Consider the following 15,882-nt stretch of genomic DNA (forward strand, 5'->3'; position numbering starts at 1 on the left):
CGTGCATCGAATGTGAATCAAAATCAAAATTGTTTGCCACAGAAAAAAAGCGCTCACACACACACATACACCAGATAAATATTCCTGTTCGCTCAACATTTTCCACTTCACATATAACTTACATTTATTGCCCATTGCTTACAACGTAACATACAAGAATGGGAACAAAAAGCAAAACGATTTTTTTTTCAAAGTCATCTTATGTTTCGTTGGCCATTAATGCAGTTATTCAGTTGCTAAATGCGAACATTGATTTACGAAAATGACTTTCAATAACTTGTATCATTGGATGATTGCAGAAATCGTTTAATTGCTGACTCGAACACACCATCAAATGTGTTATAGCATTTGATAATTGTATTTGTGCAAGGGATTTTTTTTTATATTCTTCCATTAAATTCAATTTGATTCGTTTTCTCTGCTGATTTTGTTTCGATTATTTCACGATTGCTGAGGTTATTAGTTGCCCTATTCTATGCCAGTCGAATAACTATCTAAAGGGATTGTAACATAACAGAAATCGAACAATCAGATAGCAAATTGCTTGTGAATATTGCGACAAACGGTGATTCAATCCGTAGAGGGTTGAAATAACAATGCTGCTGCTGCTGCTGCTGCTGCTGCAATTGAGACGATGAGCATAGTGATGTTGATGGTCTAGGGCAGCAAGTCGTCTTCACGCCACACACACACAACCAGAACGAATTCTGATACAAGCTTCCATTATCGTTATTTTTAATAACGAGACGCAAAATTATACGGTGAAATGGCAAACGGAAGACATTTTGTCGCTTGATGCTGTGTTACATTTGGTACATTGGCAATAAAAGGCATTTCGAATTTAATCAATCGATTTCCATTTGAAATGTGAAAAATTTCACCTACTCATACATATGTGTGAACGAACGTGGGGCGCGCGCTGAATTTCATATTGTCGCACAATATGTCAGACAGTGTGACGACTGGTTGGCAACCGTAAATGCCAACATGTGAATTGATTCCCCGATTCAATATCGGATGCCTGCTATAAGGTATTTCCACGTATTTACAAACAATCAACACAAAAATCCGATCAGCTCCTTCCGGAACTGTTCAGCTTCTACCGGAATCAACACGTTGCTCGAAGACAAGGCGCACACACCCAAATACACATCAAAATGACACTGGAAAATACATAAAAATCGTAATAACATTCAACATATAAGAATGCGACTGGCAACATACGGAATAACGACACATCGCTGCTACTGCTGTTGCTATTTCTTTCACTTCACAAACTCAACGAACAGAAACAAACGCCAATTCAACAAAACGATAAAAATTGCTCAAGAGAGAAAATGCTATCACATGTATGATGGCAAACAGAAAAAGAAGATTAATATTTTCGTTTTTATTTTCACTGACTGGAATTGCCGTTTCTTTATTACGAATTCGAACTAAATTCACATTTATATTTACACTTATTGTTTGATTGGGATGTTTAAATCTAATTTCCATTCTTGCTACCGGTTTCATCTCACCCTCTCTCTCTCTCTCTACTTGATCAGTACAAATAGGTTTTAATCTAATTGCAATTTGAAATGTACCTGATAGCTGCTTTTGATCGAAATGCGTCGACTTTCGTTTTACTTGCAAGAGAAAAGATTCACGCATTGCCTGAGTATTGTGATGATCTTATTTCTTTTAAATTAATCTATTCAATTTCGAAATATCGTTAGGTAAAATTGTATGCAAATTAAATACATTTTAAGAAATTAGTACTTTGGTTCATATTTGGAAATATGAGCGTTCAAAAAGTCCATGTGAAATGCAATGTTCGTGAATGTTGTGTATTTGTCACTATCACAACTGCCCGCCTTATTGCCGCCCGTACTGACAATGCCACGGATGATGTATGTCGTTTTCTGCCGAACAGTTTGCGGAAATACAAGACCACCACCTGGAATTATCAATTGAAATTGCGATACATTAATGAATTGTGACGAATCGCATATATCAGACGAAGAGATCATCCATCGATTCAAAAAAGATTCATTCAAATATTTTGAGGGAAAATGTTAAAAAATTTCATCCACAAAGAAAACTGAAAATAAAACCAACCTGAGTCACCCTGACACACGCTCGCGCCAGTCAAATACCCAGCGCAAAATTTGTCGGATGTAATAAAATTGGCGAATTCGGATGATGATTTATCTTTGCATTCTTCTCGGCTGACAACTGGAAGTTCGATTTTCTTGAGAACAGGACTAGGTTGGCCATTTGATTGTTCAAGTCCCCATCCGGCTGTGATTCCTCTCCAACCAACTGGCACGATTTTCTCATGATACTGCAGATTTTGTGGTAAACAAATTGGTGCAATAAATGAATGGAATTCAATGTGCTTGTCAAGTACTAATAACGCGATGTCATCAGCATAATAGTTGGCTAAATCATTATAGCCGTAGATATAGTGGAATTGCTCAATTGAAAAGAATTGCGGTTTGTATTCTTCGTGAGCTGAATAGTCTCGGAATGTTTTGCCCACAGCAACTTGAAAGGCTTCCGGCGCAAATGCGCTATCTTCACTTGCATCCCAGAAACAATGCTATAATTTAACCATAAACATTTAAAAAATGGATAAATAAATGAAGTGAAAAAAGAAGGGACAAATTATTTTAAAAAAAACTGTAAAATTTCGTAACAACGAACAATATGAACTGTTGGCATTGACAATTTTGAGGGAAAAAAATCGGATTTACCATGGCTGAAATGATAAGTTTGGAAGTGATAATGGATCCACCGCAAATCTGTTGGTATTTTCCATCGTTGTCTCTTTTTCGGTAAACGCCGACATGCCACGGAACTCTTGAAATGTTTGTTGCGGCGCCACCAACGACGTAAGCGGACCCCTCATTGATCTCTCCACAAATTCTTGATAAATTCAAAATTTATTTATATTTAAACTTAAAATAGAAAAAAATGAAATTATACATACTGCGTGCATTTTTGCGGTTGTGGACTCCATCGTCCGTCTTGACGGCACGTGAGAGTTTGTTGTGGCCCAGTTTTTTCATAACCATGCTGACAGCTCACGTAAGCAATTGTACCTGGCTCTACCGGTCGGACACATGATGTCGACTTTTGCGTGTTATTGATGATCGAAAAGCAATTCGCCGATATTGTAACGCCTTGAATTTCGGTAGCACTACATCTTGGCTTGCATTGCGGTGTTGGCGATTGCCAACGGCCACCAATACATATATTCGTTCCGTTTCCAAACAAATAATGATTTTCAATGCACGAATAGTTGACACTAACGAAATTTTCCACAATTTCACCGTACATCACTTTCTTATTTCGATCGAATTGATAATACGCATCTCCGTTCACTGGAATATTATCCGCACGACAGGAGGCCAGATTTGATGGTGTTGTATATGATGTGGTCGTTTGAAATGGAGAAACTGGTGAACCCGTTTGAAATGGAGAAACTGGTGAACCCGTTTGAAATGGAGAAACTGGTGAACCCGTTTGAAATGGATTCATTGGCGATGGATTCGTCGGAATCACCGGTGGCCGATTTGTTAAAGAATGATTCTTGCTTCTACCACACAAAGCCCAATTCTCATCACTTCCATCGGTACAATCAATTCTGGAATCGCATTTCTTTTTGCCGCTAATACAAGCGCCAGTTCCACAACGGAATGCAAATGTCGGGCAATGGGTTCCAAAACAATATCTCACTGTTTCATCCGATAAATCACTGATTTTTCAGTCCAGATCGTAGATCAAATTCATGAAAAAAAAATGCAAAAAGTCAATATTGCGATTGAAATAGCTTAATATGATTCCAAATCCATGCTCTCACCTGCAATCGGGGCTTCCATCGCACATCGCATCCACATTTATACATTCACCATTATCACACTGAAAACTATTCTGACCACACTGGCCGTGTAGCTGTTGCTCGTTTTTGGTTGGGCACTTCTCTGACGCTTCATCGGAACCATCTGAGAAACCGAATCGAAATGGTATAAAGTGGTCAAAATGAAAAGAGATTCGATTTCATGCTCTGTCATTTCTTACCTACGCAATCGATTTTGCGATTACATTCGGCATTCCCCGATACACAGGCGCCATACGCGCATCGAAATGCAATCCTCGGACATGTTGATGCTATACAATTCTCCGTGGTTTCATCACTTCCATCACTATTTTGACGAAAACGAAAGAAAAATTGTTATGCTTCTCTTCAAAATCGTCCCATTACATAATTTTTGGAGCCAAATTTAAACCAAAGATTTCTAACCTGCAATTCCGTACACCGTCGCACGATTCCGATGAATCAATACATTGCCCATTGTCACATTGCCATTCGAATGTGTTACATTGTGACGTTTGTGCGACTGATCCTCGATTATCATTCGGCCTCTGTGTATTCCGATTGTCGTTCGGTATTTGTGTGTTGAAACTTTGACTCTGGCTGGGTCTCTGCGTATTGTATCGCTCGCTCTGGTCCGTTCTCGGTGTGTTGGAACTTTGACTCTGGCTGGGTCTCTGCGTATTGTGTCTCTGGCTCTCTACCGTTCTCGGTGTGTTAAAACTTTGACTCTGGTCTGACTGCAATGCAATAAAACTTCGTTTTTCGTCCGTTCTTGGTGTATTGTGGTTTTGATTTCGATCTGCGCTCTGTCCAACGAAACTTTGACTCCGATACGGTTGTTGTTCACCTGCGTTATTGTTTCGATTTCGAACTGTGCCCTGTTCAGTGAAACTCTGACCCTGATATGGTCGCTGCTCACTGAAGTTCAAACTCTCATCTGGTCGCTGTTCACCGAAATTCCAACTGCCATCCGATTGTTGTGCAGGAAAATTCCAATTCTGTGTCGTTTGCGTGGCTGAATTCCGATTCTGTGTCGTTTGTGTGACTGGATTTCGACTTGAAACTCTTGCGGCTATTTATTTTCAGAAAAAAAAAGATGAATAAATTACTAGACATCAGCGTGATCACCGCTTAACCAGGGAAAAAACATTTATCTGCGGTTAATCTAAAAGCAACGTTTAATTATAAGTCAACTATTAAAACGCATATCATTAAGCCACATAAATAGACGAATGACGTATTAAGCGTCTTTTGAGCGGCAGAGGTGAATGTCATCGTCGTCGACCTTTGTTTTAGTAAACATTAGTGGCGTGCCACACTATTTAATCTTATCAACTTGTAATGATCGTTGGTCACAAATGCGTATGAACTTAGCGAATGAATTTTGTGAATGAATTGAAATCGAAGAAATTGTGATTGATGATCACAATTTAAAAAAAAACTACATCTTTCACATTCCAAACTTAACGACCAACTGGTTCGTCCAGAACGTTCGATCTTCATATCATTGGTATTTAAAATTCAAAATAAGAAAAGAATTAACCGCTTACACTGAGCAACGGCCAAGATGCTTATTATTAAAACTACACATGTAAATCTCAGCATTCTAATTTATGTTTTTGTGTTATAAATCTACACACAACTAAATGACATTGCGTTTAATTCAAGCTGGAATTTCACTTTGTCACAATTTTGCGGATAATTTTTTGTTTCTCTTCGTTCACAATAGCGCGCTGAACCATCAGCTCCGTTTCACCAGATCGATGAATGTAAAACGTATTCGAATGTCGATCATCACTAGTTGCCGTTTCTTTTCAACGACGTCAATCTATTAGTCCAAATCATTTGTGAAAAAAATAAATAAATGAAGACCGAAACACAAACAAATCAAAACTGAAAAGACAAAAGAAAAAAAGAAATCTTTATCAATTTGCTCTGTCCCTCTCTCTCTCTCTCTCTCTGTGAGCAACACTTTCAACATTAACACGGAAACAAAGAAGCAAGTATCAAGCAACACAGAATAACACGTACATGCAAATATCTACCATATAAACGACTGGGATTTCCATTTCGTGTGCCACTGGTTTTGATAGTAACACAGAGAGTGTCATTAGATTTCATGTTCATACGATTACATTCCAAGAAAGAAAAAAAAAACTTGGGCATCTGTATATGTGTGTCACTTCATGCTAATAACTATAGAAACATTTAAATATTCTATGATTGGAAACTATTGGCGTGTTGTTGTATGAACGATTTTTGAGCATGTGTGTGGCGGGGACTTTTTTATACACAAAGATTATCGAAGCATTGAAATTAAGTAAACATGAATCTTCTTTTCCATTGGCGATGACGACGACAATGACGATGACTGTATTCAACGTTGACATCGGCAATGTGATAAGAGAGCCGTGTTACAAAGAGTAAACACACAGCGCTCTCGGTTCATACGGGCAATCGATATGTAAATAAAAAGAGTGCGACGACGCTGCAAGCGAATGAGATGGAGCGAAACTGGTATTGTGACGATTCAACATGTTACACATTGTAAAAACGCTCGTTTCATTGGAACTCATTTTTCCACGCAAATCACTCTTTATCAGCACGAAACCGTACACAAAACAAAACGAAATAAATTGCATCTAAGCCTACGTTTTTGGATCATTCATAATTATACGCCAATTTAATTCAGAGTTTAAACAAAAACCGATTTCAGAACTAAGAATAGACTTTTGTTTTGCTGAATTGGTGCTCATTTTGCCAACTCATGAGATATGTTTAGATTCACTATCGCAAATAAAATGATGATTATGCTTTGTTGTGAATTGTACTCGGAAATCATACTTGCTGATAATATTTATCGGAATTTCCCAATTTCTTAAGCCACTCGATGAAGATTATGGCTAACGATTTGTAAGGGAAAATTGATCCAATTGCTAGTTGCAATTTCTAGCGAACGTGTCATTGAATTTATCCGTACAAATTATCGCTTTGACTCAGTTGCCGTTACAATTACTAATGTAAAAGGTTCTTGCGGTTTTTGCTAATGCTCTTCACAAAGGCAAAGTGATGACCAAATCTATGGCCAAACATTATAGTTCGTGAAAAGAGATAGGAAGAAAGAAAGATAGTCTCTCTATCTTAGAGAGAGACGAGGAGAGAGAGAGAGAGATTTTTTCTCCTTTCGTTTGCCTTTGATCACAAATGTGATTTAATTATATGTACGATGCGTACAATAAGTTGGTGCTCGTCAGAAGAAGAAGAAAAAAAAATTATGCATTACACGCACAAAACATTCATAAGTGATTCATTATTATTCCGAACTAATAAAGAAGATGGTCGAAATTTTATTCATGACTTGATTTGTATATTTTCATCAAATCTGTACAACAAATTATTTGGATCGATTCTGGCCGCCAGATCCTCAGCAAAATTAATAATAATCTTCGACGTAAAACCAATTAATTACAGAACCAAAATCGAAAGGGGTATTTTTTTTGGCTTTGTAAACATGCAGATTGCTGATCGCTTCTCATTTGTTTGGCTTTAATTTGTGAGAAATAAAGAGAAAAAAAATGATTAATACAAAAAGTGAATAAGCAGAATAAGAAAAAGTATATACACTCGAATCGAATCGAATCAAAACGAGTGGGGAAAAGTCTGGGCATTTGCATGCGTAAACTTTGTAACAAGCCTTTTAATATTCATTCGATGAATAATTTTATTTGTCTCATCTTCCTTTTGAGCGAAAGAAAAAATCAGATTGCGGTTCACAATTAATAGATGGAAGAGAAGAAGAAGAAAAAACCGAAGGAGAATGGGCGAGTGTGTGGCAAGAAATAATTTGATGCATTCATCGAATGAATGGATGTTTCTTGGTTGACCGAGAAGAATGATAATGGCATTCATTCTGCAACAAGCAGCCAACCTCAATTATAAATTTCCTTTAATAATATTTCTTTTAATTAGTTTTGGACGAGGAAGGTCGTGCGCGCATCAGCATCCGTTTGCTAGCTGCGCTTCCCACATTACAAGAGGTGGCTTCACTTATATTCCGTATCTAGTGTCATGTATTATTTCAATATATTTTTTTTCTCTCTCTCTCTCTCTCTCTCTCTCTCTCTCCTATGTTGCCATATCTGCCTCATTTTTTTTACACTTGACACTTTTTTTCTCTATTGCATAATTGATGTATTGAACATTTTTTTTCTCCTTCCTTGGCTTCCCGTTTTGTAAGCATACACTTTTGCCCGAGATCGATCAAGATTAAGAGCGTAAAATGCGAAAATATTAATAACGACATCGAGAAAAATTGCACAACTTTTAATTGCTTTACTGCGTTGGAATACGAACAAAAAAAAAGAGTCTCAAACTCAACCGGCACAGTTTTTTTTCTCTCTTCTTCGTTTAGTTTTGTGTGAAAATCAATAGCTGTGATTGATTCAACACTCCTAGAATAGTTTAAAGTTAGAAAATTGCTGCTGTTGTTATCATCAAGTGATTGAGATTATGATCACCTTTTTAATACATCGTCGTTGAAATGAATTCATTATGAGGTTTCGTCATTTTGCATTGGATTTGTGTGTGTGTATGTTGTTGGTTGCTGTTTTAAAGCAAAAATCCTATGCAAACTCATTCCTTGTCATAAAGGAAGCGTAACAAATTATCGTCTTCACGCAAGTGAAACGACGGAGCGACCACGAAATGGAAAAGTTTAAAAGCACACCGATGTTCCAATTTCGACCAGCTCCCGGCATCACACCGCACACCCAGAGACAAGGAGCGATACGATTTGGATGAGTGTGAGCCAGAGCATATACACAACAATTACAACAACGGCAAAAGTTGTGTTTTTGTGAAAAACATTTGCAACAAGAGGCGCAATTCTTCTATCTCTCCCTTTTGACAACGTCGACTGAGCGTGGTGTGAGCAAGATTCCCTCTCTCTCTCATCATCGAAAATTTTGTGAAAGCAAACACCGGCCATAAGATGTGGAGATAAGCGCGAATGAGCGTGGGCCCGCCAGCCACCGAGCAATGTACCTAGGTTGTTTTTTGATGTTGATTCGGCTTATGTTAACGCTGCCTGATGTTTGTCTAAATCATATTAATTTTTTATGTCCGCACGTAATTCGATGGAGCATCATGTTTTTAAAACGATGATTATGTTATTAGATCAAGGCATTGCGTGGCGCCCGTCGACAGCGACGGCGGTGGTGGTGGCAGCCGAACGACAACACCGAAAACATCATGATACACGCCAACAGTAACAACAGTAATAAAACGTTTATAATTAATTTAAGGTGATTTTTTTTCTGCTCCTCTGTTTGCAATTTGGAGATAATGTGTTTGATTAGCGAGACTTGTGAGCACCATTGTGCGGAGCGGAGGGCCAACTCTGATTCCGTTTCATATACAATGAAGTTGAGAATGAAACGGCAAAGAAAAAAAAAGAAAAGCAATGCGAAAAATCCAGGAGTAACAACAACAGATTCATCACATTTCACGAAATTTATTCATAAAATAATATGAGAATGAGTTTGGCCGTGCGCCTCGTTTCCTTGCTGTTTGCTTTTTCCACATCGGGCCACTTTTGCGCGGAAATTATTACGTTCGGTTTATGGTGGAAGATCAAAGCCAAAATAGATATCGTCTTACACACGGAACGTTGCCTCAACGAAAACCGTTGTTTTTATCAATTATTCAATCATTTTTACCGATTCGACGAAATCTCTTACGGAAACCAACGACGGAAGGAAGGGAAGCTAACATTTTCAATTTTTAATTGCATACATTTTTCAGCTAGTCTCTCAAAACTCTGAAACTCCGCCACTCACTCACTCACTCTCTATCTCTGTTTCTCTTAATTTACGATGAATTTTCTTTGATATTTCAAGTGATTCGGTTGTATTAACGCCACGATTTACGTTTTTCCCGTGCTCGCATTGTTTGCACAGTGATATAATGCGAATGCCTTGTTTATTTGTCAACCATATTCCGATTTGATGCTCATCATCATTTGTTATTCTTTTTGTGTCATACTTCTACCGACAATGAAAAAAAATCAGTCGTATAACAGACGATTCCCAAGCCAGATATCGATTGCGGAAGAAATCTGTGGCATTGGTTACAAAATCACCTTCGTAAACAGACACACACACAAAAATATATATAAATCCGGAATTCGTAATCCATTTTCCGTCGATGTTCAGTGTGTTTGCTTTGAATTCAGCCCCCAAACAGCTGTTGTTGATATGCATAGAAAAACACGCACTTGAACATTCAGTTACAGTCCCCGTTCCGTCTTTTTTTTTCTTCACTCCGACATTTCTTCTTGCTGCCTCGTACAATTTTTTTTTATGTAAATGAACAGTTAGCAAACAGTTCGTAAAAATCAAATCTACCGAATGGAACGATATACGGTATACGAACGATGGCACAACGAACGAATCAAAAGTAAAAGAACAAATATTTTAATTCGGTGTGTTTACAACTCCTTGAAGAGTTCACCTTTATTTAAATATTCGCTGTTCGTTTACTGTGTGTGCCGTTGCCGTCGTCGTCGTCGTCGACGACGTTGTCAATATCGTCTTTTTTTCTCTCCCTCACGCTCACTCACTCTTTACGTTCCCTTTCTTTGCATTTCTTTTCCATGCTGCCGCTGGTTTCGGTGCGTTCACTCGTTTCGATCGACAGGAAAGTACGCCATGAAAAATTTCCACACAGATTGAAAGTCAAACAAAGGAATACGACGAACATAAAAAAAAATTATATATATAAACAGATTAAAAAAAATACAGAAACGTAAAAGAAATGCTGGATTTTTCTTCGTTGCCATCTCATCGAGAGATAGAGTGAGCAGGAAAGAGAAGGCGAGTTTACCTACATAGTACGTTCAAAGATAATTATGCTGGCAAAAAACCAAGAGTTTTATTGTGCGCACGGTAAAATCACTTGTGCATACATTGTCTTGAGTTTTTGTGTTCGGCGATCAAATAATGCGACAGTGTGCAGCTAGGCGAATGAAAGACGAAAAAGGAAGAAAGAGAGAGAGAGAGATGGAAAGTGCGAGTGCGACACAGGCAAATGTTGAATCAATTTACATGTTGGACTCGGTGCGAGCATTTTGGAATCGTCGCTTCGATTCGGATACCGTTCCAAAATTTCGTATTTTCGGTATGTGTGTTTATTTGTTTGTTGCAAACAAGTGTATTTGTGTCAGTCCCTCGAAACGTGTGTCATTGTATTGTTTATTTGAGTTTTATTTTTGCATTCGATTGTGTGTGTGTGTATGCTGTTGCCAATGCTGTCGCCTTGAAAGATGGCTCGTGATTCTCATACCTCTTCGATACGCGATATCGAATGGAGAAAGAGTGAGAAACCGAGTGAGAGAGAGAGAGAAAGGAAAAAATAAACGACTAACTCACACTTAAGCATCAAACCGAATCAAACAAAACCGAAAAGAAAAACAAATGTAACGCATTCGTAAGCGCTGAGCCAAGCCGAACGCTTCGAGTTGTGTTCAATTTGCATTTTAATTGCTTTCAGACGGCAAAATATCGCATCGTGGAAAATGGAAATGTTGTGTGTGCGCGCGCCCGCGACAGAAAAACTACCAAAGAGATTATTGTTTGAATGAGCGAGAGAGAGAGGGAGAGAGAGAGAGAGAAATTGAAGGGAATAAAGAGGTAAATGCAAATAGGTGGAATTCGCTGTGTTCATATTCATTCGCCGAATCGTGAAGTCAAGTGTATTTTTAGTGCAAACAACAATGTTCCGATGCGGTTTTTCGAATGCGCGCGTGAGCGTTTGCAATTTTCATTTTTGATTTCTTAATGACTCGATTGTTCCATCTCAATGACAATCGTTAAGAAGTTGCATGAACGCAATTATTTTGCGCGGTGTTTGTGTTCATTTTTTTCCCCATTCGCATTGCATTCGAACGTTGGCATTACCGGCGTAATGGCAGTTTCCGCTTGTCATTCGTTCACCGATGAACATGTATTTCAGTTTGAGTGTGACGCGCACGGTCTATCGGTGTATGTTGTAACAGATACACACACGCATGCAAACCGATTGAAGCGGTTGCCAAGCAACGGAGATTCGATTGACATAAAATTGACAACACGAAATCAGTCGGCGCATTCAAATCATAAACAACAAACGGAACACACAGCATGGAAAAGAAGCATAGTGTCAAGTGTGAGATTTTTTCGTGGCGAACCGAGGATTTTGCTGAATATTGCAAACTTCCTGAAGTTTTGCACGATGGAATCACAGGTGGGTCTTTTTTCATTGGCGGCCTCTTTCATTTTTTACATTTCTCACATTTTTTTCGGTCCAAAATATCCAAGGTCAACGAGTTTTAATGAAAATTCGAACATTTTACACTCTATGCTACTCTTTCCATCTTCCACACAGCAGATAAAATAGCATCCATTTCGAGCGATGGTGTCATTGATGTGTACGAAATTCAAACTCAATGCGAAAATTGCTACCAATCCTTTCATCCAACCGCATTTGACAAGCACATCTGCGGGTACAGTGATCGCAAGACATTTGTGTTTGACGAGCAAATGATGAATTTTCTGTGGGAAGAGAGTTCGTTGCGCAAAATGTACACGGAAAATAATAAAGTGATTCAGCAGATTTTGGATCAAAACGGTGATGTGAACAATCGATCGAAGGATGCCAAGAGATCGGTGGTGCAGGCGCATCATGTATGTACGGTTTGTCATCGCATGTACGTTCATGCATCGGGATTGTCACGGCATATGGAAACTCAGCACAATTCAACCGATACTCGCTTCAATGCCGTGGATCAGTCACAGAGCTATGATGAAACATCGACTGAAGTTATCAAGTGTTTGGTTTGTGGACAAGTATTCTACAATCTAACGGCATGTTTCATGCATTTGAAGTCAACCCACACGGAATTCGGTTTTGATGAAAGTGAACGAAGCTTAGAAGCGGGCGACTCACTATTGTTCGAGAAGATCAAATTGGAGCATGCATTCCAGTGTGAATTCTGTGACCTTTTGTTTGCGGATACATCGGGTTTGTTCCAGCATAAGATGACGCATGACATTAGCACCGGTTACGAATGCAGCTCCTGTGAATTGGCCAGTCGCAACCTGAAATTCATCTTGAATCATCGCGTGAGCGAGTGTCCATACGAAATGTACGAAAAAAATCCGAAAATCAATTGTCAACTGCGATTTGTGTGCAGTGATTGTGAAGCAACATACCCATCATTGGCACAGCTGTACGAGCATCGGTATGAACTATTCATGGCTACTTTGATTGATGCTTGTTTTCAAGATTTGTTCGCAGTCTCGCTAGCACTCAATTCGGCGTTTCCAATTCAAATGAATGAAATGCCGGAAAATTCCATTCCAAATTTTTGAAAATTGTTTTTTTTTTCCCTTTCGAAACAGGCACTTGAAGAGTCATTTCCAAACGCTGTACAGCCGTACGTCGGAACAAAATGAGTATTTCTGTGAAAAATGTGGCCAAATCTTTGAAAAAGACGTGAATGCCCTGATGGTACATATCGATGCGATTCATTCGAAGAAGGGGAAAACACAAAGTCTGCCAATGACAACCACCGTTCGACCGTATTTGTGCGAGGTGTGTGGAAAAGGATACACGCAATCGAGTCATCTCTATCAGCATCTTCGTTTTCATAAAGGTGAATCATCAATTGCAATCATTTTTTGTACTGAATTCATGTGTTGAGAGAGAAAAATGACGACAAACATTCCATTTCAGGCATCAAACCGTTTGAATGCACGAAAGATGGCTGCAATCGCAGGTTTACCATTCGCCCGGATTTGAATGACCACATTCGCAAATGTCACACGGGAGAACGGCCATATAAGTGCTCTGATTGTCACAAAACCTTTTTGACTGGCTCGGTTTACTATCAGCATCGTTTAATTCATCGCAACGAACGCCGTTATGGATGTCGCACCTGCGAAAAACGCTTCCACCGATCTGATGCATTGAAAAATCACGAACGCATTCACAGTGGAGAGAAACCGTACGCATGTGGCGTCTGTGCAAAGACATTTCGACAGAAGGGTGATCGAGACAAACATTTCCGTTCGCGTCATCAGAATGGGTATGATGGACATTTTTCAATATCTCAATTCCATCAACTAATTCAATTATATTTTGGTATATTTTTCACAGCTTACTTGGCCTGAATGGCACACGTGAGGACAGTCCAAGTGATTTTTTGATGGGTCTAGCACAGATGCGTCCGTACTTCAAGAAGATCAATGGAATCGATATTTTGAGCATAGCCAAAGAATAATTCGTTACTCATATTTATTCATCCGTTTTTCAAGATGTTTCCCATTCTTAGAGTCTAAGTTGTTCCAATTTCCTTTGATTTACCGTTTATTAGCAATAAAAATGTTTTCAAGGAAGAACAAAAGTTCATAAAATGAATACACATAACAATAAAAATTACGGCGGATTGAAGCCTATTCGGTTGTTCCAATTTGATTTGAATTGTTCACAGAATGAAGTGATGCGCCACAATTACCTAGCAAATGGAAAAGTAAGATGAATATTTTACGCGTTTCACTTGTCTCTTTATTAGTAATAATGTCTGAGTTAATTTAATTGGTCCGTGACACCAAATCCACCAGATAACCTTATTGAGTTTCGACCGTTGTTATTTGTCGGCTACAGAACATGTAAGACGGCAGTCATTGCATCCGGGGAGAGTGTGTGTGTGTGTGTGTGCGAGCGCGTTTGTAGAGTTGATTTAATGCGAGCGTAAATAAATCAACAAGAATCTTGGCTGCTTGAGGCTTTGAGTACAACGAGCCATCGACGCTGCTGCATGCGAAATAGGGAATGAATGAGCTGAAATGACGGTAAATAAAAGTTTCTCGCTCACTCTCTGATTGTTACTTGTTTGAATTAATTCCCGGTGGAATTCGCAAATAGAATTACAATTCAATTAAATGTTCTTACCGAAAGTTGCTGTCGACACAATCAGAGCGCGAACGAAAACGGTTTGCCACGGCTGCTGCAAACACTGTGCAATTCGCATAGCACGGCCAATTGTATGAATGAAAATGTGTGTACATGTGGCATAGGGACACCAGGAACGAGCTTATGTGTCAGTTGAGCGGAAAAGAGCATCAAATGACAAAGCACGAAATTCGTCAGATACAGCGGTTCATTAGACTGAATAATGACACACAATAAAATACCTTTCGACGTGAAAATACGCGTACAAGAATAGCAACTGCAGACGCAAATAAATCTCTCTCTCTCTCTCTCTCTCTCTCTCGCGGTGGAAATGCCATTTGAATAATTTTCCCCGTTCACATTTAGGGCGCAATGGGCTCTCTGCAGCTACATCTTATTTGTCATTTGATTATTTTTAATAATCAACCAAACAAATGTGCAAATATCAAATGTCGGTATAAATCTTTTGTGGTCGTTAAGTTAGATTTCAAAATGTTTATGCTCTAATTAAATATGAAAATAAAAATACTCGAAAAACGAGAAGAGAATTAAAACAATCGAGCAATGCTTTGTGTTTTGTATTGAATTTCACGAGAAAAATAACAATTCATTTTCATTTTATAATAATTAAGGATTGATTGGGTCATTTCTTTAAAGAGTATTGACTTGTTCTCTATTTACTTTTGTAAATAAATCAGTCATGTTCAAGTGAAGAAAAACTATTCGCATCAAATCACTTAAAATTGAGATATTGCAATATTTGCTGTGAACCAGAACTCAATTGCAATATTTGCTGTGCCATGGAGCATATCAGTCTATATGCATTCATCAAAACATCTTGGTGTTTGCTTTATTGAACGATGGTAGCCCGGACAAAGCTACATGTAATGTAAACGGATCGAGGAGAATCGAAATCAATTACAAAAGTGCATCACGGCGAGATAGAAGATGAATATATGGCCTGTTTCCATATTATTTGCTGTTGGATACGCTTTTTCATGATGACAGTGACTTCATTGTAGACAATACAA

General features: G+C 38.5%; 2 protein-coding genes across 11 annotated transcripts; one reads left to right on the top strand and one right to left on the bottom strand.

Annotated features, from left to right (window-relative positions):
* Positions 1–1,381: 1,381 nt before the first annotated feature.
* On the bottom strand, positions 1,382–10,418 carry LOC129579307 (modular serine protease-like). Of its 9 annotated transcripts, none has more exons than XM_055469255.1 (9): positions 10,137–10,418; positions 5,413–5,755; positions 4,289–4,934; positions 4,066–4,190; positions 3,848–3,989; positions 2,975–3,742; positions 2,739–2,910; positions 2,101–2,584; positions 1,382–1,939 (listed from the first exon to the last, which is right to left on the bottom strand). In XM_055469255.1, the coding sequence occupies exons 2-9, from the start codon at positions 5,465–5,467 to the stop codon at positions 1,755–1,757; spliced, it is 2,577 nt and encodes an 858-aa protein (XP_055325230.1). In that variant the 5' UTR covers positions 5,468–5,755; positions 10,137–10,418; the 3' UTR covers positions 1,382–1,754. The 9 variants fall into 9 exon arrangements, with proteins under 9 accessions (XP_055325230.1, XP_055325232.1, XP_055325233.1 ...); XM_055469257.1 differs by having other exon boundaries at positions 5,413–5,690; positions 10,002–10,403; XM_055469258.1 differs by having other exon boundaries at positions 5,413–5,690; positions 10,284–10,397.
* A 552-nt stretch (positions 10,419–10,970) lies between these two features.
* Positions 10,971–14,355, top strand: LOC129579312 (testis-specific zinc finger protein topi-like). 2 transcript variants are annotated; one of them, XM_055469274.1, is made up of 5 exons: positions 10,971–12,142; positions 12,287–13,139; positions 13,300–13,553; positions 13,634–13,985; positions 14,057–14,355. In XM_055469274.1, the coding sequence occupies exons 1-5, from the start codon at positions 12,040–12,042 to the stop codon at positions 14,178–14,180; spliced, it is 1,686 nt and encodes a 561-aa protein (XP_055325249.1). In that variant the 5' UTR covers positions 10,971–12,039; the 3' UTR covers positions 14,181–14,355. The 2 variants fall into 2 exon arrangements, with proteins under 2 accessions (XP_055325249.1, XP_055325248.1); XM_055469273.1 differs by having other exon boundaries at positions 11,184–12,142; positions 12,284–13,139.
* Positions 14,356–15,882: the final 1,527 nt, after the last annotated feature.

The sequence above is a fragment of the Sitodiplosis mosellana genome, unplaced genomic scaffold (assembly GCF_009176505.1).
Source record: "Sitodiplosis mosellana isolate CC-2019 unplaced genomic scaffold, AAFC_SMos_1.0 Smas_scaffold_6226, whole genome shotgun sequence".
Lineage (NCBI taxonomy): Eukaryota > Metazoa > Arthropoda > Insecta > Diptera > Cecidomyiidae > Sitodiplosis > Sitodiplosis mosellana.